Source organism: Podarcis melisellensis, assembly GCF_964234715.1.
Source record: "Podarcis melisellensis genome assembly, chromosome: 10".
In the NCBI taxonomy this organism is placed as follows: Eukaryota; Metazoa; Chordata; class Lepidosauria; order Squamata; family Lacertidae; genus Podarcis; species Podarcis melisellensis.
The window spans coordinates 54,258,670-54,283,934 of record NC_138542.1 but is presented as its reverse complement, the minus strand read 5'-3'; the positions used below and the strand labels follow the sequence as shown (position 1 = coordinate 54,283,934).

The 25,265-nt window shown below is 45.9% G+C and overlaps 3 protein-coding genes across 3 annotated transcripts; 1 reads left to right on the top strand and 2 right to left on the bottom strand.

The window, feature by feature from the left end:
* Window positions 1-1,827: 1,827 nt before the first annotated feature.
* On the bottom strand, window positions 1,828-4,591 carry NDUFB2 (NADH:ubiquinone oxidoreductase subunit B2). The gene is made up of 4 exons (XM_081927539.1): window positions 4,414-4,591; window positions 3,467-3,608; window positions 2,619-2,722; window positions 1,828-1,903 (listed from the first exon to the last, which is right to left on the bottom strand). Exons 1-3 carry the CDS (start codon window positions 4,509-4,511, stop codon window positions 2,648-2,650), a joined length of 315 nt encoding a protein of 104 aa, XP_081783665.1. The 5' UTR covers window positions 4,512-4,591; the 3' UTR covers window positions 1,828-1,903; window positions 2,619-2,647.
* A 339-nt stretch (window positions 4,592-4,930) lies between these two features.
* LOC309378587 (uncharacterized protein) lies at window positions 4,931-12,485 on the top strand. Its single transcript, XM_081926919.1, has 12 exons — window positions 4,931-5,038; window positions 5,749-5,961; window positions 6,286-6,639; window positions 7,013-7,107; window positions 7,423-7,570; window positions 8,213-8,444; window positions 9,345-9,901; window positions 10,232-10,346; window positions 10,758-10,951; window positions 11,109-11,272; window positions 11,757-12,012; window positions 12,236-12,485. The coding sequence occupies exons 2-12, from the start codon at window positions 5,755-5,757 to the stop codon at window positions 12,458-12,460; spliced, it is 2,547 nt and encodes an 848-aa protein (XP_081783045.1). The 5' UTR covers window positions 4,931-5,038; window positions 5,749-5,754; the 3' UTR covers window positions 12,461-12,485.
* A 1,040-nt stretch (window positions 12,486-13,525) lies between these two features.
* ADCK2 (aarF domain containing kinase 2) lies at window positions 13,526-22,054 on the bottom strand. The gene is made up of 8 exons (XM_081927034.1): window positions 20,650-22,054; window positions 19,321-19,467; window positions 18,905-19,033; window positions 17,483-17,578; window positions 16,569-16,820; window positions 15,477-15,605; window positions 14,962-15,015; window positions 13,526-14,436 (listed from the first exon to the last, which is right to left on the bottom strand). Exons 1-8 carry the CDS (start codon window positions 21,610-21,612, stop codon window positions 14,290-14,292), a joined length of 1,917 nt encoding a protein of 638 aa, XP_081783160.1. The 5' UTR covers window positions 21,613-22,054; the 3' UTR covers window positions 13,526-14,289.
* Window positions 22,055-25,265: the final 3,211 nt, after the last annotated feature.

The window sequence follows — 25,265 nt, the reverse complement described above, 5'->3', positions numbered from 1 at the left end:
TGATATCCATAGCTTACTTTTTAAAAATGACAATGGAGTAACTAAATGTTTAAAGGCCTGTATTTCTAAACTCATAGGAAAATGTTTATTTTCAGCTTTCTGTCTCATGGATCACTGCAGCTTTTCCTCCCTGCCTCCAATTTTTTTTCCTTCTCCCCTGTTATTCACTGTAAATGCTGACACAGATTAATTTCGGTTGTTTTCCTCCCATGTTTAACCCCTTAGCCTAAACTCCCTTCATTTGTATTTTGGAGCTTTTTTCTCTCATGTAAATTTGTACAGTGGGAAATATTGTCCAGTTTGGTTTAGAAAGCATGGAGACATAAACTAAAGTTTGATAGCTGAAAACAGAGATTGAAGAACTATTTGTGTAAAGTTATTTAAAGAACTCTGTATTATATAAAAAGTTAAAAAGTTCTATGTATTTGATGTGAATACTGCTATAATAAAGATTGACTGCATGGAGTCTGTGTAAGAGTGTTAATTAAGGGGGCTAATTCACAGCTGAAATCAGAATTGGATGGGTCCTTGTAAGCCACCTAGTCCAGCCCCTTACTCTAGGAGTGGAGAAGCTTTGCCCCTCCAGGTGTTAGTGAACTACAGCTTCTATCAGTGCTATCAAGTGTGGCCAATGGCCAGGGATGATGGTAGTTTTGACTTCAACATCTGGAGAGCCAAAGGTTCCCCTCACTTTACTCTCCAGGAAACTAAGAGCTAGAGCATCTCCAACAGATGGCTGTCCAACCTCTGCTTTGAAGACCTTCAATTGAGGGCGAGTCCATCACCCCTCTAGGTCCCTGCTCCCATTATCAAATTGCTGTTACCATCAAGAGGATAATTCAGATGTCCAACTGAGATTTATCCTCCTATAACTTCAGCCCATTGGATCTAGTTCTGCCATTTGTGGCAGCGGAGAACATGTCTCAGCACTTCTTTAAAAGCCGAAGTCTGAAGAGAGCAATTATAGTCTACCCATCTGTCTTATTTTAAGTATTCTATAGCACCTTTCATAAAATCATCGCATACTGTCTTACAACAAAAGTAATGGAAAATACATTCAAGTAAATTCAGCAGTGTTAAAGTCAAGACAAAAATTAATTTGGGATAGCTGTTAACAGCAAATTTGTATGCAATGGTCAGCAAAAGCTGAGCACAAAGGAGTTTTTAGTAGGTGCTGGAGCATAGTGGATCTCTTCTCCAAGCTACCTGTACCCAGTTTCTTCCATCTTTCTTCACAGGAATTGTTTTCCATACTTCTAAACATGTTCAAACTTGTCTGTATCCTTAACATGCAGGGCCCAGTACTGCTGCTCTCAGTTGTATATAGCTCAGCTGCAGCTGAACAGTGCAGGTGAAAAGCAAGATGCAAACACTTCACGTGTAACCAAATGGCTTCGCTCTACATAGGAAGGACCATGGCCCAGTGGTAGAACACCTATTTTTTTGCATGCAGAAAGGCCCAGTCCCTGGCATCTCCAGGTAGGGTTGGAAGGGTCTCCTGCCTGAAACCCTGGAGAGCCATTGCCAGGCAGTGTAAACAATACTGAACAAAATGGGCTGGTAGTACAACTTGGTATAAGGCTGCTTCCTCTGTACAATCCCTTTCCTAGTCAAACCCTGAAATGTTTCTGAAAGAGAACATGTAGCCACACTAAGCCACAGCAGACCCTTAGTTCTGACTTATTATCTAGAAGGTATATATGGAAGTCGGGACTTTTACACAATTGAAGTTCTAGTACCAAATGCACATGAGTTTTAAGATACAATACGTTGTAAACACACACACAATACGTTTGAAAACACCAGCACATCCTCAAACAGCTGTGATCTGGTTAGTTAATTTTATTTACAACCTGAATTAAAGTCTCTGTAAAATGAAGCCATTTGTAGATCTCCCAGAAGCCTGCAAGCAGTAAGGACAGATGGTTAGTTGGGCTGATTTGCTTCAAAGTGCACAAATCTTAATAACTAGAAACAAGAAAAATAGGCCATGAGCAAGGCAAGCACATCTTGCCACACTGAAGTTTCTTGCTGATTTTTCAATATAGAAAATGGGAAAGATTAATATTTCAACTGCATGGTTGGGGGGAAGTGGTATTCAGTGCTGCACATGCAGAGTTCTGTTCACACAGTAGGACTTCCCTGCACACCTCAAAATCTGCTCCTGAGATGGACTTCGAGGGTGTGCAGGGGGCTGGAGAGATGAGTGGGAAATTCTGTTGTGCAAATGCACATCTGCAGTAGCAGAACAGCTGTACTGGACATGACCCAATGTCTGCTCTACAACCTTCACATAGCTTCATTAATTGCCAGTCAATTTCTACCATCAGTGAAAACTAATTTGTTAATCTAAGACAGCACCATCAGTTTACATAACATCTTGGATCTGGAGAAAAGCAAATCGTTTGTGAGTTCCTGGGGGACCAGGAACCTAAAATGGATAATGGGGAAAACGGAGATAAAAGTGGGAAAGTGCAATGACATGTACCTCAAACATGCTCATACTGTAACTGGGAATGGGTATGAAGGGGATAAGTGGCAGTATTCCAGAGCCACTTCATTAGTTTAGCCTAGGAAGTGATAGTCATGTAGAACGTCATGTAGAAGTGCCATCATACCTAAACTTGCTTAGAACAAACTATTCAAGTTATTCTTCATCATCAGGAGGGATTCCCAGCTCTTCATCTGTCCACTGAGAAGCATCTGGATAAGGAAAGTGACCCTGTGTCGGATGGGAAAGAAAGAAAACATTGAACATTTTACATCACCAAGGATACAGAAATGTGTTTTGGGACAAAGTCTGCCAAACACTCTGGCTTCTATGCAAAGAGACAGATATACTGTAATTACAACAGAGTCTCAGCTAATGAGTAAAGCTTTAAGCCAGGAGTACTCTGGGTATATTTAAAAGTCTTTTATGTAACCTCTCTTCAGCAGCAGCCTTTAAAAATGGTTCTAAAACCAGATGTTCCAAAATAGGGCCACAATATCGTTACCTAGGATTTGGTCTTTCAGTCATATTACACCTGTGCTATATCAAATGTAGTGGCTTCCAGTCAGTTTCCAAACCCAATTTAAAATGCCAGTCTTAACCTTTAGAGCCCGTAAAGGTTTGAAGCCAGGTCACCTGAAATGTCACCTCCCATATATACCAAGATGCTCTTCAGAGGCCCTGCTCTGTGTGTCCCCAAGGGAAGCAAAGAGGGTGGCTATTAGGAAATGAGTCTTCTTGGAGCTGACACCCCATCTATGAAATATCTTCCCCAGAGAGGCCTGACTGGAACCTTCTTTATGATCTTCTCAGCAGCAGGCTTTTTCTGTACAGTAATCTCAAATCTATCTAGTGCACACAGCTAGGTAATGGGACATTATTTTTCAATCACATTCAATACTTCTTCACCTCACTAGAGAAGATAACCCTGATGCTACTGCTTTATAGTCTTTCCCAGCCCATTCAAGCTCTCACCAGCACAACATCAGGATCATGCCAGAAGTTCCACAGGATCCAGAACCACATGAGCGCACTGAGCACTTCCCCCTTTATCTGATGGGACGGCGGAGGCTCTACATAGTGGCGGTACTTGAAGACATGGGCTTCTCCACTTGCGCTGCAGGACAAACACACGTACATAGAAGCAAGCAGGTGTCGTGAACAATCAGGGCCACAGAAGAGCAGAAATTGTGCAGAATACACTGGTACCTCTGGTTAAGAACTTAATTCGTTCTGGAGGTCCGTTCTTAACCTGACTGTTCTTAACCTGAGGCGCCGCTTTAGCTAATGGGGTCTCCCGCTGCCGTGGCGGTGCTGGAGCATGATTTCTGTTCTCATCCTGAAGCAAAGTTCTTAACCCAAGGTACTATTTCTGGGTTAGCGGAGTCTGTAACCTGAAGCGTCTGTAACCCGAGGTACCACTGTATGGTATTGGGATGCCAAATATGGCCTTACAAGCCACTCTATTTGTCCCCCAGAACTCTCTCCAGGGCACAAGCTTCTTGTGTGCTTTTTCCTGGTTGGAATGCGCAATTGAGCTGCCATAATGCCTGGAAGGAGGATGGCGAGATGCGGTGGTTCGCGCGCCTCTGCAGAAACCTCCGACTTTTGCACGAGGGTAGCATAACCCATTGTACGAGCCGCACCTACAGATCGGGCCCAGACCACCTCTGGCGTGCGGCCCCCAGGAATACCTCTACTCTATGTAATGTTTGTTTAGAACCGGGCTGCAGGCTGCACGTATTACTGGGGCGACCCTATGTTGCGAGGAGCCTACCATGCGGGGTTGTTGTGTCATGTGGCTCCAGAAGGAAGGGTCCCCGAACATTCCATCCCTCCGTTCCACTGCTTTGCATAATTCGCCCCGCCCCCTGGCACGCGGGGTGCGCCGTCCCGCCTCCTCCCCCCCCCCCCCCGCTTACCGCCGGACTCCCGTAGTCGCGCCAGAACCGCTTTGGGCACGTAGGACCCGGGCGGCCAAGCGCAACCGGCCGCCCATCCGCCACAGAGACCCCGCCATCCTGGCTGCCGCCGGCGGAGCCCTTCAACCCGCCACAATGTCACTCTCCGCTACCGGGTAGGCCTCGGCTCCCAATAAACCGCGCTCTGATTGGCTGCCGTAGCTCCGGCTCTCTTTGGTGCGTTCCAATTCTAGTCACGGAGAAGGGGGGAAGCAAAAGGAATCACCGTTGAAATATTCCCGCTAGAGAAGGTCAACATACATTTCCCGCTTCTTTTTCCGTGGATATATATTTTAAAAAGCTGAAGAGAAGCGCGAGTTGTCCTTCCAGAGCGCCCTACACCTTCCAAGCGATGCTTCCCCCCCTTCCGTAGAATGGACCAGCCTGGAAAGGACCAAAGCTTTTCGCTAGGGGAGGGGTGTGTACGTGGTTCGTGGCTGTTTTCTCCCACACAGCGGTGGGCTTGGTTCTCACATCCTTCCTTCTCATCCCCCCTATTTAGGTGTTGAAGATGGTTCCGTCTGTGGTATCTGGTTGCCTGGCAACGGGCTGAGACTTCAGTATCCTACAGGAGAAGAAGGGGGGAATCAGGTGAGATGCGGGAGAGAACAAGACAAAGTGGCGGGGGGGGGGAGAGAGAGAGAGAGAAGAGAGAGAGAGAGAGAGAGAGAGAGAGAGAGAGAGAGAGAGAGAGAGAGAGAGAGAGAGAGAGAGAGAGAGAGAGAGAGAGAGAGAGAGAGAGAGAGAGAGAGAGAGAGAGAGAGAGAGAGAGAGAGAGAGAGAGAGAGAGAGAGTTAGTTAGTTAGTTAGTTAGTTAGTTCCTGGTTATTTATTGCATGAAAGTTCAAAACACTGAAAAAGAACTAAAGCTTTTACAGTATGTCCCTGAGCCAGTAAACTTTGACACACGATGTCTAATATAATAAGCAATAATAACCAGCTTCGGCATTGTGTTCTCATTCCTGAGGAGCCCCCGAATCTGAACCCAGTGCTAGTTCTGCTCAGTGTAATCAACTCACTAAAATGACTATCCAGGGCTGACTTCACCCCATTAATTTCAATGGCTCTACTCGGAGTAGAATGCACACACTGATTCAGAGCTCTCCCTCTCCCTCAGTAGTGCTGCCAGAAGTGATTATTACCATAATTATTACCGTTATATACCCCCGTTAGAAGAATTAAGGGTCTGCCGAGCAGAAGGTGCCCCAAACACAACTAGGCTGGCTTATCACATTTTGAAGTGTGTAAAGTAGTAAACATAGTAATAACGATCCTGGTGCTGTTGTTGTTTGTCATTCAGAAATGTCCAGAATGTCCCATCGCTGTTCTAGTACATTACCCTTGTTGGCTGACATCCACGAGCAGAATGTGGCCTTTGTGCTTTGCACCTCAGAAACTAAGACCGCCGGCCTAGGTATCTTGAAAGAACTCCTCATAAAGACTCTTTTTTCGCTGGCCCACAAACCAACCGATTCCATGTTTGGCATTGTCAGCTGTGCCAACCAGCAGGTAATGGGGAAAGTATCAATCGAGTAGTATAGAAAAACCATCAGTGACTCTTCCCAAGGATGTTGAATGCCAAACTGCCATCAACCCTGGCCAGCATTCCCACTGGAGTCCAACAACCTATGGAGGGCCTCAGGTTCTGCATACCTGTTCTAGGGGTATGTACCACAAGCAGCTTTGTGAGCAATTGGCACTCTGAATCAGAACAACAATAATCAGTACATCACATATAGACTCCCGGAAATGTGGGTGGGTGGACTCCCAGAAGTGTGCAGCCTTCTTAATTGTACTTCAGCCTTTGTTTTCACCCTTTCATTTCCCCTCCAGGTGTTAAAATGGCAGAAAAGTTTGGTAGAATGTTCCCTCCGCAGTGTCACTGAAGCAGCTGCCTGGATCAGAGCCCTTCAGAGCAGCAGTGGGGCCAGTGCTGTGATGGCTGTGGCAGCAGCGCTGGAAGACCCCTTTTGCCAAGCTGTGTACCTGTTCACCAGTGGGCTACCTGAGCATGCTGTGGAGGAAATCAGTAGTCATCTTAAGGAGGCAGAACAAGCGCACCCAGTGCACATAGTATACTTGGTAGGAAGCAGAGGGGAAAATGAACACGGGACACAAGAAATAATGGAGGAAGTGGCCAAGGCGTCTGGTGGTTCCTTTCAAGCAATCAGCCTCAGCTCTGATGAGGTAAATGAAAATTGGATGAAGCAACGTTGACTTATTCAAGGGCTCATTCATACATGTCTGGGCACCACTTGATTTTTCATCGCTTGATGTGTCAGTCTTCAGTTAGCTAAATGTGTGAGCTAGTCTCTATTGGAAAAAAGTGCACTCAGAAATACTACATAGATCTTTTTGTGGCTTTAGCTCTATGATGACTCCTTTAGACATGCAAGTCATTGCTTGATATTTTAACGGTCAAGTGATGGACATGCATGTGCAAATCGAGAGAATCAAATTGTTGGAAAGGATGGCATGAAGTCCTAACAATGCAAGTAATTGTAGCGGATCTTTCAGATCTCTTACTACTTTGTGATTCTGTATTTCCGCAATTTTCTAGGATATTCCTGGCTGCAGTGAAAGCATTTGCCACTCTGATTGTATGTGCAAGCGGCCCTGTTCCTCTCTGTTGATAGGCCATCATGCTACAGCACGGTAAGTTTAAGGACTGTGGATCTTTTAGGTTAGTAAGTCCTTAGAATGGCAACTGAATCCGTATCAGCTTCCATGTTTCTTCAGCCTTGATTTACATAAGTCTGAGTGATCCTAATCATCTAAAAGCAAAGTTATATGTAAAAAGTAAAGGTGCCAGTGCTGGTCCACAAGAAAAAGTTCAAAATCCATCATTGAGCAGTACGTACCTTTTTATTAGGGCAAGCAAAATGTCACAAAATAATGTGTAAACTTTGGGGTTCTGCAGAACCCTTTGTCAATCTTGTCCCAGCACATGTTAATTTTCTATACCCGCAGATTTCCTTCGGGTGCTTGGAGCCCAGTAAAGGAGGATTTTGTTGACTGGTCTCCAGAGGTTTACAATTTGCAGAGGGGAGTTCAAGTCCTCGCCAGAAGAGAGACAGATGGGTTTTATTATCTGGGTCACATTGTCCAAGAGGTTAAGGTGAGCTCATTTAACTAAAGTAGTGCTTCTCAAACTGGGTTTTAGCAGATAGCTTTGCTCACTCCCTTCTAACCTTATTCTCTAGAATCTAAATGTCATGCTTAAATGCTGCCTCCTATATATAAAATAAGAATGTTAACTAGTGAAGTGATATCCTTGCATTTTCTGTTGGGGGGTGGGGGAGTGGAGTGGAATGGGGCTCAAAAGATAAAGTAAGATTACAAGCAGTGAGTTTTTTTGTGATGGTGCTCACCAGTACCATGTCGGTTGCCCTCAAGACCACGAGGAAGGGAAGTTTAACTATTTATTTATCTATGGCATCATATGAGATCCTTATTTCTGTGCCTCCTCCACGAGAGAGCCAGAGCGTGGCAACACAAGAAAAGGCCTTTTTGGTGGCGACTCCCCATTTGTATAATGTTCCCCCCAGGCTGACACCTTCCTTATACACCTTTAGGTGCCAGATGAAAACGTTCGTTCTTCAACCAAGCCTTTGACTAATTAAACAATCTATGGCCTTTTAAACTGTGTGTTACTATATTATGTGTGTGTGTGTGTGTATATATCTCCTTGCATGAAGGGTGGTATAGAAATTTAATAAATGAATGAATACGTGGCAACATTGCTGGCTTAATCTTGCAGGGCTCCAGAGAACACGTTCTGATTGAGTTCCAAAGGTCTCGACAGTCGCGGAAAGGCAAGATCCTATGTCGGATGCAAGAAACGCCCCTTTACGATGTCATCCATTATGAGGATGCCAGGTGGCAGCCCTTAGCTCCAGGAGATGCAGTCTTGGCTCCGTGGGACAAGAAAGGTGAACGATACGGTCCAGGCGTGATCCTTCAGGTTGCAGAGGCTGGGCCTTCTCATTCAGGTGCTGCTTGGTTTGTGCCCTTTCCTTTTCCTTCCCTTTTAATTTAATTTTTTTTTAATGACAAAACACAACAAAAGAAACATCTGGCAAAAGAAACATCCAAGTTTGAAAAAGACCTAACTCACAATAAAGGAAAACATATCTCAGGAATATACAACTATTTATTAGAATGGGAAGTGAAAGAAGAGCAAGTTAAAGTTGTAATGGTGAGATGGGCACAAGATCTTGGATATAAAATCTATATGGAACAATGCGAAAGATTATGGAGGAAGGATATAAAATTCACGGTGTGCTATAATCTTAGGGAGAATGTAATGAAAATGCTTTATTAGCTTGCACCACACTCCAGCAAAACTTGCTAAAATGTATAAAGGTAGATCACCAACCTGCTGGAGGTGCAAAAAAGAGACAGGGATATTCTAACACATGTGGTGGAATTGCACAGTCATCTGGGAATTTTAGGACAAATTATATAATAAATTCAAAGCTATTCAGATTTACATTCAGAAAAAGACCAGAAGCCTTCCTCCTAGGAATAATGTCAGCGGAAATCAGAAAAGATATAAACCATTGTTTATGTACGGAACAACAGCAGCCAGAATATTAGTGGCAAGAAATTGGAAAAATGAAACAACACCCACGATAATAAAATGGCAGACTCTTCTGATTGAATACCTCGAACTGGCAAAGATGACGGGGAAAGAGGGCTCTCAAACCAGAAAGTATACAAAGAATGGAAAATATTCAAAGATTATCTAAAAACATATTGTCCATAAGCTCCTGCAGCCATTCAGAAGCCGTGCCTTGGTTTGGTTTGGGGAATACAACTGCTGTCCTAGCAGAGTGGCATACATTGTGCTTGCTTCTAAAATATGGTTTCATATATATTTCTGTTTACAGCTTTTAAAAACAGCAAAGTGCTGGTGAATTTCTGGAATGGGCAGACTAAGAACATGTCTGCAGATGTTGCTATGAAGATCCCTCCTTCTTTGAGTGAACGCATCGTCCTTGAGCTTCAGATGCCATTAGCAGCCAGGCAGATGTTAGTGGAGCAGAATCCAGATTATCCCTATGTTGTGCCACCTGGATACAGAGCTTCAGGGCCTTGCCAGCAAAGCTATTTAGGTGAGATGCACTGGCAAGATACTCCAAAGGACTGCTGTGTTGGTGCTGGCTGCAGTTCTGCCCATCACCCGCTTTGCCACTGCTGCTTTCAGGCTTGGGAGTCCTTTAGGTCTCCCATTTGCACAGTGCAACGAGATGATGCCTTGATCCCTGGAACCCAACTGACAAACGAAGAACTGAGCAGGAAGATAGAGGAGCAGCTTTCAAAGCGAAGGCTTCCTATTTCAGGAAGTAATGAGAAGGAACAGAGCAAGAAGCTGAAGGAAGCAGACGGCATTGCAGATTTAAAATCCCGGGAAGAGATGGAAAGCACATTTACAAAACCAAACAAGGTATGTCGTCATGTTTATGACGGCTGCAAAAGTATTATAATCCTTGGTCCCTTTATCTTGGGTAAGGATTTGTTTTCCCCCAGAGTACGGTCACACAATGTTATAAACGTTGTTGAAAAAACCAAGGATTCACTGTCATAGTCAGATCACAGGCAAATTTCCAGGTGAATGTTGCCTTTATAATGTGCCATGTACTATGTGATGATGCTGTAGAAACTCAGCACAGTATAGTAAGTTTTCCCAGCCCAACCACACAAAGTCAATTAGTGTTTCAATCACTGTCACTCTCCTGTGTGCTCTTTAGCTTTTTATTCTTTATTGATTTTACAGGACCATTCGAGAGAGGGAGTGTCAGAAGCTTCACAGGAAGGCCCTGGCACCATGGTTGATGTAGCTGTCAACACAGACAAATGCTTAACTCAGCATAAACAGCAAAGACGAAGAGGTAGGCAGCTGTGATGAAGGCAGTCTGGGGTCTCACAGTGACTTTCTGATAGGTATTGAAATATAAGAGTATCAGCCGGCAGATTGGCATAATCAGATTTATTGTTGGCACATCACATGCTCCTTCCCCTTTCCTGTCTGCCAACCCCCAGGCTGCTCCTTGATACACAAACCAGCAAGTGCGCATTCAGCTTCCTTCTACTGACAACCAGGAGTGCCCTCCTGGACCAGTCAAAGGCTCATCTAGCCTGGTGTCTTGTTTCCCACAATAATTGACTAGTCACTTTCAGGTTTCTGTAGATTCGAGCATTTTCTTGAATGTGTCTCATCAGATCAAAGTCTTCATATACCTGTGCCATTATTTTTAATGACTTGCCTCACTCTAACGTGGACTCTTTTTTTCATACGGTAGCCCTTTCCCAGTTCAACAAAATCCCACTTTCTGCCCAGCCATGCCAAAGGAGTCCTTCTCGGAAGACGTACGCTGCAGATCCTTCCCAGCTCCAGGCAATCTTTAACTGGGTGGACCAATCACTGAAGGAAGACTATTCTGCTGTCAAATCGGTTTTGCCCATCAGAAGAAGCCACAGTGCACCTCCCATACAGGTGAGGACACCCCTCTGTCTCGGCCTTTCTATGCAAATGACCACACCTGACTTACCTGAAGCAGCATTTCGGTGTTAGTTTGGAACAAAATCCAATAAGAGATTAGTCCACTCCAGAGAAACCCATCCCATTATGAAGATCCCTTATTCCCTTTCAGAGGACAGTGACAAAAGCGGTGACTCGAGATGGTCCAAGAGAGATGGGCATCAACACAGCCAGGATGGAGTTCAGACGGCAGAAGATGGAGCAGAGGCGGCTTAAGGAGGAGCAGAGGCGGGAGGAGGAGAACCTCAGAAGAGAGCTGCTGCTTGACAACAAGAGGTAATGAACGGAAGGGGTTAAGGGAACCTCTTCCATCCTAGAGGGGCCCCAGAAGTGACTTCAGTCCACATTGCTTAAAATTTTGGGGCCTAGTAGCCCCAGTTTGAGCCACACAACTCAAATTGATTATTTTTTTGCTGTATATATTTCAACAATCCCAACGTTTGAGAGTCAGTAGCACAGATGATGTAAAGGTGTTGAAGTACCGCAGTACAGCAATTTTAAGCAAAATCCGAGATGTAGTAGTAAATTTGTTTTTAAAATGTGGTGATCTGTTGTGGAACAACCCTATTGAAGAATATGACAGTGGGTTACCCAGACCTCATTGCTGGTCACAAAGCCCCCCGCCCTGTAACAGTCCAAGATTCAGGGCCCCCAAAATGTAGGTCTGCCACCACTTTAGGCAGATCCTCTGCTTTATGTAACAGGCTGAGCATGACAGACTAAATGGCACTTTACTTTCTCTGGAACTTCTTCAAAATAGGCAGAGGTCACTCCAGCGAACCTTGGAAGGCTCTCAAAAGCAGCAGGAGAACATTGGGAGCTGGACCAAGTGGCACACGAAGCAGCAGCTGAGGGCTGCAAGAGCCGAGACAGGGAGAGGGGAATCCCGCTTCCAGAAAGACCTAAAGAACAAAGAGGAACAAAGGCTGGAGTTCTTAAAGGCACAGCGCAAGCAGAGGGAAAAGCGGCTGGCAGAACACCAGGAAAGAATTGATGAGCATGAGAAAAAAAGACTGGTGAGGGCTGTTCTCTTTGGCTCTTCTCCAGTTTCTCAAAATATTCTAATCACATGGAGCAAGATTCTGAGCCAAGGAAAACCTGACTCTGCACTCAGATAAATTAGGTCAAGCAAATGTATCTTCAGAACTGCTTTATTTGCACAGTGTACGTATTTCGACTTCAAATACGCTGTAAGGGGGGAAAGAGCTTAAAGTCCCTTTTTTGTGTCCTTTTCTGCAGGAGCTGCTCAGGAACAGAATGAAATCCATGCAAAACAACTTGGAAGCCACAGCTCAGGAGCAAGACACACAGAGGAAAGAGAAGGCGGCTGCCAAACTGCAAAAGCTCCGAAATCAGGACCGGATGTCCCGGCAGGTGGAGAAAGAGGAGCAAAAACACAAAGACCTCCAACAGTATCTCAGAGAGCAGAGTCTCCTGGTGCTGCATGCCTCACTGTTGCCATAAAAACATTGTCGTCTGAATAAGCTCACTTCTGGAACAAAGCTGCTCTTACTAATGTTCGCATGTGCAAGGCATGTCCTTGTGCCCTCAATCTTTCCCAACATCAGGGTCTTTTCCAGGGAGTCTTCTCTTTTCATGAGGTGGCCAGAGTATTGGAGCCTCAGCTTCACGATCTGTCCTTCCAGTGAGCACTCAGGGCTGATTTCCTTAAGAATGGAGAGGTTTGATCTTCTTGCAGTCCATGGGACTCTCAAGAGTCTCCTCCAGCACCATAATTCAAAAGCATCAATTCTTCGGCGATCAGCCTTCTTTATGGTCCAGCTCTCATTTCCATACATCACTACTGGGAAGAGTCTACTGCTCTTAACCACTACATCAGACTGGCTCTCCTAGATTGAACTAGATGACCCTCGGGGTCCAACACTACAATTCTATGACTGTGATTCTAATTGAAGTCTGGAGTTTCTCAGTGTCAAAAGTAAGCAGAGACCAGCAGAGCTGGCTCCAGGTTTTGAGGAGTAGCATCTTGGCCAAAATGTCCACTAGCTATGCTGCCACCTGTTGCAATAGCAGCTCCTCCTCATCCGGACAACAGCACAGGACCAGGAGTGCTAACTGCATGGGGTGCCCAGTGCTGCCACCATCTAGGAAAGAAAAGATGGCTGCCTTGTTGCACTCAGGTCAGTGTCAGGCTCTCCCAGGGCTCTAAGGCCTCAGCAGCTGCCAAGGACACCATCCTCTAAGGCCAGCCCTGCAGACCAGGTGGAGCAGACACAGAACAGTTTCCACTACAGACCTGTCAAGTGGGTAGTCCATCATATCAACATGGTGCAACAAGCTCAAGTTCAGCAGCAATGTTCAGGCATCTTTCTCTGCGGCTGATTAGCAAGTCCATTGTGTGTGCCGTGCCACAAGCAATGCGTCACAGAAAAGCAGTGTGAGGGGCTGCCGTCCTCTTCGTCTAAGCAATGCTGAACCACACAAAGGGCCTCTTCCCATTCAAAACTGTTTATTCATAAACCCAGTTTCCCCAGTATCAAAGGTGACATTTAGAACCAAGTCGATCCATTTGTAAAAACAAGTATTTTTTAATTCCCCATGTGGACAGAAGCAGCTGCTTAGCAGCATAAGAGCAAAGGGCACCAAGACAGAATTTCAAACATGTCATGTTCCAAGCGCATTTTAGACAAACTTAACAGAAGATAGGCAAGATTATTATCATGCACCATACCAATATTAAATGAAGAGTGTTTGCTTTTCATACTGAAAATACAAATTGATGTATAAGCTGCCTTTACCTTTCCGATTCTTGGCAATGGAGCAAGGCAAGTGCTGAGGCTGTAAACAGGCATGATGTCCTTGAAGCTTGCAATATTGGGGAGATGGGAACAGTCTCTGGTAGGCTCACCTATCTAGAGGTGACTTGATAGGGAGCCCAACCCACACAGGGCCATAATTTCCTTTGAACTACAGGAGAACTGCATTCCCTAAAACCACCTGTGGCTCCCTCTAGACCTTGCTGTACCCCAACTCCCATTAGCCCCAGGCCAGCACAACCAATGGTCAGAGATAATGGGAGTTGTAGTCAAGCAATGCCTGGAGGGCTACAGTTTCCCCACTCTTGCCGTAATGGGAATAGATATCAATGATCACAATCAAAATGGAGATGTTTCAGCCCCTGAACACTTCTGGTCTCAATATGGATAAACTGAACAGCAGTTCTCAGCCAAGTCTTCCGGTTTTAAACACAGAGGTTGAAAGCCACATGACTGGTAGCAAATGAGCAGTTCTTCAATGAAAGGGTCTCAAAAGACCACCCTAACTAGTGTCCGTCACTGTGCCAGGAGGGGACTTGGAGCTTTGATTAGAAAAGGTTTAGCTGCCTTGAGGATATCCAGTTCAGGGTCCAGTGAGCGTCCAAGGCCTTCCAAAACCATAATGGCAAAGACCACAGAGGCAAAGTTGCTCTCCAGCTTTACCTGGAAGTACAAAAGACATCAAGAAGGTAAAAGTGGATTATTGCTGTACAGAAATCAATACCAAGTCTTATTTGCTCTGCAAGGCAAGAAAGAGATTACAGTATATGTGACCACATAGTGAGATCCCTAACAATGCAAACATTTTCCCCCTGTTGCTTTCATTGATTATTCTCATATGTTCACTGCTAAACACTTCTAACATTTAAACCTAGCATCCTTATATATTCTGTTCAATCCAGCTGGCTGTGTAGAATTTCCAATGTGTGTGTAGATGGGGATGAGGAGCAAGGAAATTCAATTTAACTTACACTTCTGGGTTTCAATGCACAACATAGCAGCTTCTGACTCATTTTTAAGGCTTTTTGGTGCTTTTGAATTTTGGACTAGGATTAGAATATGCAATCTTTCAAGCTTTTTCTGTTCCAGTAAGTTCCCCATTCCAAGTTAAACTCTGGTTAATCATCCTTCAGGTGACATGGCCTGGTGTAGCTGTGAAGAATAAACCTAACACAGAGATGATCTCACCTGATGCGTCATCAGTAACTTGAAAACACTGGACAGCAGGCTTGCTACTTGGAACTAGAATGCAAAGGGGTTTAAAATGTCATTCATTTCATTCATCCAGACACTGTAACTGCAATAGATGGTCCATTGGCCTGATACAGCAGGCTTTCATTATTACATCTTGTTGTCTGTGATACAGAGATATAAAAATCTGAATATATTGCATTTATTAATTTATGTATTCATATATTTGCACTGTATACTCATATTGGAATGTTTAGAATTATATATAGTGTCGGTTTAACGAGAAGAAACAGTCATTGTTCTTTATTGTTTTAATTTTTAGAATTTGTTGCATGCATAATAAAATTATATATATCAGTGTGTGATACATGCATATCAGAAATTGTATTTCCTAGAGGTGGGATTATCACTTACGGTAGACTTGAGCAATCTGTAGAATAAATCATTTTCTACTTTGAATTATCATGCAGCAACTCAAGAGAGAAGACCAAGCTTTGATGTGGGCTACTGACCTTTCCCAAAGCTACAGTGCTGTCCCTGGCCTTTGTCACCAGCTCTGCCATGTCAGCTTTGAATCTCTCCACATCCTTGCACCGGTTAGCTCTGGAGTGATGAAGGATTAACTCTGCCACTCTCTCCCCCTGCGGAATAAATCAGGAAGCCTATTCAGCCAAGCAAGACTCCAGGTACTCTTCCTCGTTGAGCAAAATTTACAGAGACAGAGCTTCTAGTCTAGTTAAAAAAGGGCTGAGCTTGAAAATTATTGCAAAGGAAGCTATTCTGTGAGGCTACAATTGGACAAGATGTTTTGTTTTACAACCTACATTGGCTCCCAGTACGTTTCCAAGCACAATTCAAAGTGTTGGTGCTGACCTTTAAAGTGCTAAATGGCCTTGGCCCAGTATGCCTGAAGGAGCGTCTCCACCTGCATCGTTCAGCCTGGACACTGAGGTCCAGCTCCGAGGGCCTTCTGACGCTTCCCTCACTGCAAGAAGCCAAGTTACAGGGAACCAGGGAGAGGGCCTTCTCAGTAGTGGCACCTGCCCTGTGGAACGCCCTCCCACCAGATGTCAAAGAGAAGAATAACTACCAGACTTTTAGAAGACATCTGAAGGCAGCCCTGTTTAGGGAAGCTTTTAATGTTTGATGCATTACTGTATTTTAATATTTTGTTGGAAGCCACCCAGACTGGGTGGGGAAGCCCAACCAGATGGGTGGGGTATAAATAATAAATTATTATTATTAGATTATTACAATCAAGCAGTTTACCAATTTTATGGCATAAATAAATAAGAAAGAAATATACTCTGGGTGGAATTCAACACAGCGCTAAGGAGATTGTTCAATCAGCACAAGCATTTCTGCTTGCCCAACGGAAGCATTTTCCTTCTCCCCATTCATGCTGTTTTGTGAGATATCCAAACCCTCTAGAGTGAATTGTGGGGTAGAGGAAGCCCCACTGCATCAGCAAGAGTCCCTGCTCCGGCTTCTGCTAGCAGAACAGAGTAGCTGAATCCAGCCCTAGAAGCTGCCATGTCCAGCCCAAAGCCAAACCGGATCTCCATTACCAGCTGCTATGAGAAATGGTTGAAAAGAGCTAATACCTGCCCTAATACCACAGCAGTGAAGACCGCCCGGAAGTTCTTGAGATCTGGACCCTGCAGCTCTGCTATGATTCCCGCATCCAGAAGCACCAGGCGAAGTGGGGGGCGAGAAGGCTGCACTTCCAGAATGAGTGTGTCCAACAGGTCTACAATGGTGGTCCGGTCCTCGGGGTGATCACGGAAGCCCTCTGCACCCTGGACCAGGATATTCCCAGGGTGCAGGTCAGCATGGACAAAGTTATCAACAAACACCTGAAGGATTGAAAAATCACAGCTTGGTTGAAAAGATGGCAACCCCAAAGCTTCTCAAATTGATGAACTAATTAATTAAGAGGACGGGCTCTTGGTGAGTAGTAGGATATTTTGCTCTGCACATTTGGAAACTCCTGGGTTTAATCTCTTGGATCACCATATCAAGGCTGCCAAGAAGTAGCAGGGCTGGGAGATACCCACTACCAGACAGGGGAGACAGTGTATTGAACTGGGTGAGCAGGAGCTGCATTAAAATGTTGCTGCATAGAATGCTTCTGTTTGCAGTTCAGCTATTCACTCCTCTACAATCCTCCATTCCATTTCTCCCACCCAGTTTTCTAGGTCTACTCACCACACAACATGCCAGCAGCATTTCTTGAACTGTTTTGAGATTCCCTCACCCCTTAGGCTTTTCCTAACTAAAGGTTTTGCTTATTTTTTTACTTCCACCACCTTCAGGTTTGCCAAAAAGCCCCTCTCTTGTGACCGGGTGTTGTCATTTGGGCTAAGTACGGGCCCTCAGAGAGTTGATTCCAATCGTGTAACTGAGGGGCTTTCTGATCAAAAACCTGAAAATTCATACAACAAATTCTTTGCCTTGCAGGCTGACTGCAGAGGCAAGCCAATCCTAAATTGCAAACCAACCAACAGAGGCCTCTTACCATCTTTAGAATCATGTCCATACCCATCTGAGCTATTTTCCAGCGCAGCTCCTTTGTGGCCTCAGTCTGCAGGTACTGGGCTATGGGCGTGCTCTCCTGAAGCAGAAAGAACCGAAATCAGGAAAGCCCTTTGAGCTTGTCAGGGGCACATTAATAAGCCTTTTGGAGGACAATGGGGATACATTTTAAGGGGGGAAGGAGATCAAAGGGGAAGAGTATACTCTGTTGCTGACCACCTGACGTGATCAAGCTTTCTCCTCCTACTGTCATTCATGAATTTTTGAGGCTGCGAAGTCTCAGCCCCTGAGGGTTAGAGACATCCTATCCTCGTGCTAGTCCTGCACAACATAGAAATGTTATTAGGGTTTTGTAGCCTTCTGAGATTGGGCTGGATGAATCCCAAGCTGGAATTAAGATCGCCAGAAGAAATATCAACAACCTCAGATATGCAGATGACACAACCTTGATGGCAGAAAGTGAGGAGGAATTAAAGAACCTTTTAATGAGGGTGAAAGAGGAGAGCGCAAAATATGGTCTGAAGCTCAACATCAAAAAAACGAAGATCATGGCCACTGGTCCCATCACCCCCTGGCAAATAGAAGGGGAAGAAATGGAGGCAGTGAGATATTTTACTTTCTTGGGCTCCATGATCACTGCAGATGGTGACAGCAGTCACAAAATTAAAAGATGCCTGTTCCTTGGGAGAAAGGCGATGGCAAACCTAGACAGCATCTTAAAAAGCAGAGACATCACCTTGCAAACAAAGGTCTGTATAGTTAAAGCCATGGTTTTCCCAGTAGTGATGTATGGAAGTGAGAGCAGGACCATAAAGAAGGCTGATCGATGAAGAATGGATGCTTTGGAATTCTGGTGCTGGAGGAGACTCTTGAGAGTTCCATGGACTGCAAGAAGATCAAACCTCTCCATTCTTAAGGAAATCAGCCCTGAGTGCTCACTGGAAGAACAGATCGTGAACCTGAGGCTCCAATACTTTGGCCATCTCATGAGAAGAGAAGACTCCCTGGAAAAGACCCTGATGCTGGGAAAGATGGAGGGCACAAGGAGAAGGGGACGACAGAGGACGAGATGGTTGGACAGTGTTCTCGAAGCTACAAACATGAATCTGACCAAACTGTGGGAGGCAGTGGAAGACAGGAGTGCCTGGCGTGCTCTGGTCCAGGGGGTCACAAAGAGTCAGACACAACTAAATGACTAAACAACAAGCCTTCTGAGGCCAGAACACTTTTGTCAAGAGTGATGATCAGCAGAAGTGACACTGCTCTGTGCACCTCCTTTTTCACACCCAAACTGCTGCTCACAAAGGGGTCTTCTTGCTAGGCCAAAGAAACCTCCTGCTCTCCTGCAGCTGTCTGGACAAAAGATAAGCCAGCTCTCCCTGTCCTGCACATTCCACATTCTCACCTCATATGTTTCCACGAGGATGTTTCTCGTCACGAAAGGGCGAAGAGGAACTGGGAACTTCACATAATCCACAGCCTGGAAGTTAAGACGGAAGCGTTCCAGGTTCCTTGCTTCATAGCGCAAGTCAATCTAAAGAAACAAACTGCAGAGAATCAAGAGCAGTGGTGCCCATAGGGGCCGAAGACAGGGAGTGAGGACCCAGGCAAAGCCAGCTATTTCCAGTTTTGTGCCCATCCTCTTCCCTGCTGAGTTGTACAAGGACAACACAGGGATGGAGGAGGAGGAAACTCACAAGGCAGGGCCAGTAAGAAGTCAGGCAAGTGGGAGCTGGCTGAGGGTAGGCAGAAGTTAAGGTGCAGAGCCCCATGAACCAGCCTCCACTGATCAAGCAGACCCCAAACCAAAGTTCTTCCCACCTGCTGAATCATTAGTTTCTCAAACTCTTCCACAATCTCCGTCAGGCTGAGCCACTTGACCCCCGGGAGAAGCTCAAGGAGTCGACTGCCAGTCTTCATCAGAAACAGGTCCATTTGGACCTGGTCAGCTAATCCAGGGTGCAGCACCTATACAAACGACAAAAGGTAGCTGGATAATTCCTTATTGCATGCAATTGTCAAGCCAGTCGGGATGTGTAACCTGCGGCCCTCCAGATGTTGCTAGACTACAGCTCCCATCATCCCTAACTATTGGCCTTGCTGGCTGGGGCTGACGGGAGTTGGAGTGCAACAACATCTGGAGCACCCCAAGTTCCACACCCCTGTTTTATAGGGATAAGATGACCAGACTGAACTGAGCAGAAGATTCACAAGAGCAAGGGGGAACTTGCAAGTGGATCATGCACCCCATTTATGAGCTGCCATTGGCTGCCACCAGTGGGGAAACCAGCAGATGCTTGGGAAAGGCCAAAGCTCAATAGAGCACAGAAGGTACCATGTTTGATCTCTGCCAACTCCAGGTAGGTCTGAGACAGATTCCTCCCTTAAATCCTGGAGGGTTACTGCAAGTCAATGTTGATAATACTGACCAATGGTTGGACTTAGGGAGCATATTATATATTATATTATTATAATTATTTATATACAGCCCTTCAAGGGTCACAGGGTAGCTTACAATATAGAAACAAAAAAAAAAATACATATCATAATAACAAACAAACAAAATAACACCCACCACCACCCACCCACAGTTTAAAAGGCCATAAATTGAATTATCCAAAGGCTTAGGAGAAGAGGAATGTTTTCGCCTGGCGGCTAAAGCTGTATAATGAAGGCACTAGGCTAGCCTCCCTGGGGAGAGCATTCCACAAATGGGGGGCCACTGCAGAAGAGGCCTGTTTTAACGTTGCCACCCTCCAGATCTCTCACACGAAGAAGGGCCTCAGATTATGATTGCAGTGTCTGGGTCAGTTCATAAGGGGAGAGGCGGTCCTTGAGGTAAATCCATCTTGTCAGCCTCTTCCTAATCACCACCACCATTTTGGACCTTTTCCTTCCAAGAATATGAAATGGTTTTAGTATCTGTTAAGTCAAATGGATAGCTTAGTTGGCTAGAGCATGGTGCCAAAATGCCAACTTTGCAGGTTCAGTCCCCATAAGGGACACCTGCCTATTCCTGCATTGCAGGGGGTTGAACTAAGATGATCCTCAGGGTCCCTTCCAGCCCTATGATATCTAAGTCAGAAGCCAGTCATACTAAGTGCAATAGGACTAACTCCGAGCTAAGGAAGCACAGAATTGTGGTCTTACTTTAATGGCTACTGGAACAAGGCGGTCCCTATTGGGACAGGATAAAGCTGTGTCCCGGTATCCAGAAACCAAATTCTGCTTAACGTGTCCATCAAAGCCATCATTGGGAAGCAACTGACGGACACCACCTCCTTCAGAAATGCTTCCATCCTTCCTCTTCCCAAGCCACCTGAGGACTCCCTTAAGACCAGACACCTGCCAGGCTTCCAGAGCAGACTCCACGACAGTGACCTTGGAGAGTTCCTTCAGCACCGGCTGTCCAAGAGCGGAGATGTCCACGTAAGCTTTGTACACCTGGGCGATGCAGCCAGACCCAACAGGTTCCTGGCTGTCAAAGGTGAAGACCTTTTCCCAGCCTTCCCCCAGATATTTCTCCAAAGAACGTTGGGTGTAGCCCCAAGGGTGAGGGACCACCTTGATGTGGAGCTTGGAGAACTTGGCGCAGAACTCTTCGGAGAAGAGGTCCCTCCTTGTGCTTGCCCACTGCCCCAGTTTGATGTAGGTGGGGCCCGAAGACTCCGTCGCCTTGAGCAGAAGGCGGAGCCAGAGCGATGCGAAACCCGGGGAGACGTAGCTCAAGGGGTAAAGCCAAATCAAAGGCCCAAACTTCAGCAGGAGGACGCAGGCTCGGATCACGAGGGAAAAGGCTAGTCCTAAACGCTGGAGGAAACCAGCTGGAGAAAGGCCCCCTTTGTTGAGACAGGCATCTCCTTTTATTTGGGCTCCTCCATTGGGTGCCCCTTCGCACCTTGCACCCCAAGGTAATCCCACAGCCCCCCAGCACACCAGAGAAGTCTTTACCAAGGCTTTGCATGAAAAGCAGCTTGGAGCGCGGCCAGCGAAGAACCAGAGACGAGGCCCCCTAACCAATGTCCTTCCTGTACACAGAGAGCTTCTCACAGTGAGGATTCTGGCATTAGAAAGGAAAATCCGGACAGCGGAATAGCAATACCATGTAGTCATAGTCCTGGAGACATCAAGGAGTAGGAGGGAGATGCCTGGAGGGGGCGCTGCTCATGTTCCCTGCCCCCACTTTGGAAAGCATTTGAGAATAGACTGCAGAACGAGTTTACAAACAGGCAATCGGCAATCTTGAAACAGAGGTGGTTGCTGCGTCGCAAAACAAAGGGAGACTCCCGCCTACTCCTTAGGCATTTCAGCACCTGAATATCTGCTTTTACATCATCATTTAATCTCAGGCATGAGCGGGCGTGGTGGCGTCATCATCCCACGGCCCTTCACCCACCAGCGATCCTGGAATCCATCAGCCCGAATTTCATGCAGGGGTAACGAGATCTGGAGATGCAGAGGTCACTGGATCCACTACCGGGGCGTGACCAACGAAGACCCGCGTTGCCACGGGTTCGTCTGGATTTCACTCATCACGAGTTAGCCTTCCTTTTTGTGCGCTCATTTATCCGCTGCTCCTCGTCGGTGTCGTGAAGATCAGAAAGAGGTGGAAATACTCAGCCTCATCAAATCGCAACTGTGAATCTGAGCTGGACCCACAGCCGGCGGATTGAAGGCTCCATCCGTAGAACTCCCACGTGCTCTTTGACCGGCTTTGCCTCGCGGGGGAGCGGATAGAACCAAAACGATACACAGCGTTCCAGTTCCAGGGACTTCCGCAAAGACAGAGTTGCGGGGCGGAGACTCCGCCTCTTAAAGATACAGCGCAGATGCAGCTGGCCAGAGCTTGGGAGTGGGAGGCGGCCACAGCAGAAGCAACGCGATCAGAAAAAAAGCAAGGGCATTCCGGAAGAAAGGACTGTCTCTCTTTTTAAAATAAAAGCAGTGCACCTGATCATATGCATGTCCGCGCTCAGAACTAGAGTTTTCCAGTAAGTTTGAGTCTTACTGCTTATGCCCCAACCGAGATCGCAGTTTTCCACTGCCGGCATTTCATATTAGCACAGCAAACTAGGAAGATTGTATCATCGCCAATTGTTTCTGTGGCGAATGGCCAAAGAGCCTTGCATAAACTTTCACTTAATCGGTTTTTCATTCTACTGTAGTTACCCTGATTTTTGACTCTTTCATACGCCTTCTCTCCTAGCCAGCTGTCGCGGGCTTCCACAGGCTGTGTATGGAATTATTTAAAATACTGTTTTCATTTGAATGGTGCTACCACAACCTTCACAGACTATACGTGCGACGGAATACGGTATCGGCCACTGGGGGTGGGGGGATCTCTCCTTGTTAGAGAAATGCGTTCTATGATGGTTGCATAGGAGCCAACTCCAAGGGGGCTGAGGTCCCTTCGCCCCCCACCCCAATAAAATATTTGATGGGCATTGCCATTCAAATAGTGTGTGCACCGTGTCATGTGATCGATTATGCGAGACGGGACTTACCTGCCCCCCTCCATTTTATTCAAATTGGCCCCACGGGATGGTTGTAAGTTTCAGCAACCGAACCTTAGGATGAGCTTTTTTGTCCGTTTCAGATGCCCTTCCTTACAGCTCGTCTATTTGCAGGATTTTCTCTGGTGTGATGTAAGGCTCTGAAACTCCTTATTGGCGTTATGCATTTCCTTTGTCACTCAAGCCTGGAAGTATCTAGAGTCAGCCGCTGCTGCCCACTGAGCCACATCTCTTTCTACAGGGAGAATTGGGATCTGGTTTTGGCGCCTTGCCTTCAACACCCGAAAAGTACTACTGTCGGTCAGTGTAAACGACTGCTTTAAAAAACGGTGTTGTACAATAGATGGTATGGCCACTAGATGGAAGCATATGTAGCCTTTTGAATTGTAGGACTGGTTTTGTTTCCAGGTGCTGAATTGTTGTGATCAGTTAGACCTCCAGGGTTAATTTGCCCCCTCTAATGAAAAAAAGTGGGGACGTGGGTGGCGCTGTGGGTTAAACCACAGAGCCTAGGGCTTGCTGATCAGAAGGTCGGTGGTTCAAATCCCTGCGACGGGGTGAGCTCCCGTTGCTCGGTCCCTGCTCCTCCCAGTTCGAAAGCACGTCAAAGTGCAAGTAGATAAATAGGTACCACTCTGGTGGGAAGGTAAACGGCATTTCCGTGCGCTGCTCTGGTTCGCCAGAAGCGGCTTAGTCATGCTGGACACATGACCTGGAAGCTGTACGCCAGCTCCCTCGGCCAAGAAAGCTAAATGAGCACTGCAACCCCAGAGTCGGCCACAACTGGACCTCATGGTCAGGGGTCCCTTTACCTTTTTAATGAAAAAAGTATCTTAGCTTGGGGCCTTCCCACCCACCCACATCCCACTGTAAGGACAACACACCTGCTGCCCTTGCTGCCTGGAGCTGATAAGACTTGTAGTTTCAAAGGCTGCAAAACAGCCACAGTTTTTTGAAGGGACGATAGCTTCAAGAATGCAGAAAATCCTGAATCTCTCAGGCAACAGAAGAACTTTTCTGGCTCCTGCGAGTCAAAACTGAGATGCCAGTTGTTCAACATAATATATTGCCTTCCGTAATGTTTCCCAGCAGCAATCATTCAGGGCAGGTTCCAGCAATGGGCCAGGTGGGTCACTGGCAGTGGGCCAAGGAACTCAGACGGACCCCTCACTGGCCCCAGCCCAATCCTGCCGGCCGTGGGAGAATCGGTGTAGCAGCCTGGGCCCTGTGCTTTATGAGGCCCCCATGCTGATTATTGCCACTGCTGGATTGGTGCAGCTGCCGCTACCTAGAAGCAGGGAACCTCTGAAAGCTGATTGCATGGAATGAACTGGAGGTGCAATAACTTAAATCAAGCTAGATAGCTCAGTTAGTTAGAGCATGGTGCTGATAACGCCAAGGTTGCAGGTTTGAACCCCGTAAGGGAGAGCTGCATATTCCTGCATCACAGTTGACTAGATGATCCTCAGGGACCCTTTAAATTCTAAGATTCAAGCTAAATCTCAGTTACCCTGTTCTGGAATATAACCTTGCTGGTGCCCAAAATTACTTATTTACATTATGACCACACCATTTCCTGATTAAAAATATTGGGAATCAGAAAAAGATCAGCATCAAGATGACAAATTCAATGCACAATATCTTTTGTTTCCTCTACAGGGTTCAGCGGTCATTTATTTTCTCTATTTTATTTCTATGTTTCTCTATTGCAATATATATTTCTATACTGTCTCGGATTTACACTGCCTTAGTTGTATTCTGAGTTGACCTGTTGAACTGATAGACTTAGTAATTTAAATTCATTTATTTTAATAGGCCTACTCTGAGTAAGACGTATTTGGCTATCACTCCAATTATTAAACACACAAGCACACAAAACCACAAAAAAAGCTAATCAGAGAGAGAGATAAAATGCTAGTTTCACATTGAAAAAACTAAACAGCTGTGGAGCTCCAGAGCAGATTCTGGGAGTGTTCAAGGGGAGGAAAGAAAAGTGGCCTTTAATAAGCATATAAGGTATGAGAAATGACTCTCCACGAATGCTTCTGATTTACAGTTAGTGTACGTACGTTCAGTATAGAGGCTGTCTTCTTTCTTGTGCTTATCACTGCCAGCAAAATACAGAAAAAGAACAGGCTTTCCCAAAGAACTTGTTTCTGTGTTGTGTCAAAGGCTAGCCGATGCTCCTTTTGCAAAACACAAAGGCCCTGGGGGTGAAAACTATACTCCGTATTGTCAGACACAATGGGGTCT

What these genes read in the sequence shown, in the direction of transcription:
- NDUFB2 (XM_081927539.1), bottom strand. Translation starts at nt 4,511, where the DNA reads ATGGCGGGGTCTCTGTGGCGGATGGGCGGCCGGTTGCGCTTGGCCGCC. An exon ending in GCGACTACGGGAGTCCGGCG is followed by an intron (nt 3,609 to 4,413) that starts GTAAGCGGGGGG and finishes TTTGTCCTGCAG; the next exon opens with CGCAAGTGGAGAAGCCCATG. An exon ending in ATGATCCTGATGTTGTGCTG is followed by an intron (nt 2,723 to 3,466) that starts GTGAGAGCTTGA and finishes CATCCGACACAG; the next exon opens with GGTCACTTTCCTTATCCAGA.
- LOC309378587 (XM_081926919.1), top strand. Translation starts at nt 5,755, where the DNA reads ATGTCCAGAATGTCCCATCGCTGTTCTAGTACATTACCCTTGTTGGCT. An exon ending in TCAGCTGTGCCAACCAGCAG is followed by an intron (nt 5,962 to 6,285) that starts GTAATGGGGAAA and finishes TTTCCCCTCCAG; the next exon opens with GTGTTAAAATGGCAGAAAAG. An exon ending in TAAACAGCAAAGACGAAGAG is followed by an intron (nt 10,347 to 10,757) that starts GTAGGCAGCTGT and finishes TTCATACGGTAG; the next exon opens with CCCTTTCCCAGTTCAACAAA.
- ADCK2 (XM_081927034.1), bottom strand. Translation starts at nt 21,612, where the DNA reads ATGACTACATGGTATTGCTATTCCGCTGTCCGGATTTTCCTTTCTAAT. An exon ending in TCCTCGTGGAAACATATGAG is followed by an intron (nt 17,579 to 18,904) that starts GTGAGAATGTGG and finishes TTTCTGCTTCAG; the next exon opens with GAGAGCACGCCCATAGCCCA. An exon ending in CTGCTGTGGTATTAGGGCAG is followed by an intron (nt 15,606 to 16,568) that starts GTATTAGCTCTT and finishes TTTATTCCGCAG; the next exon opens with GGGGAGAGAGTGGCAGAGTT.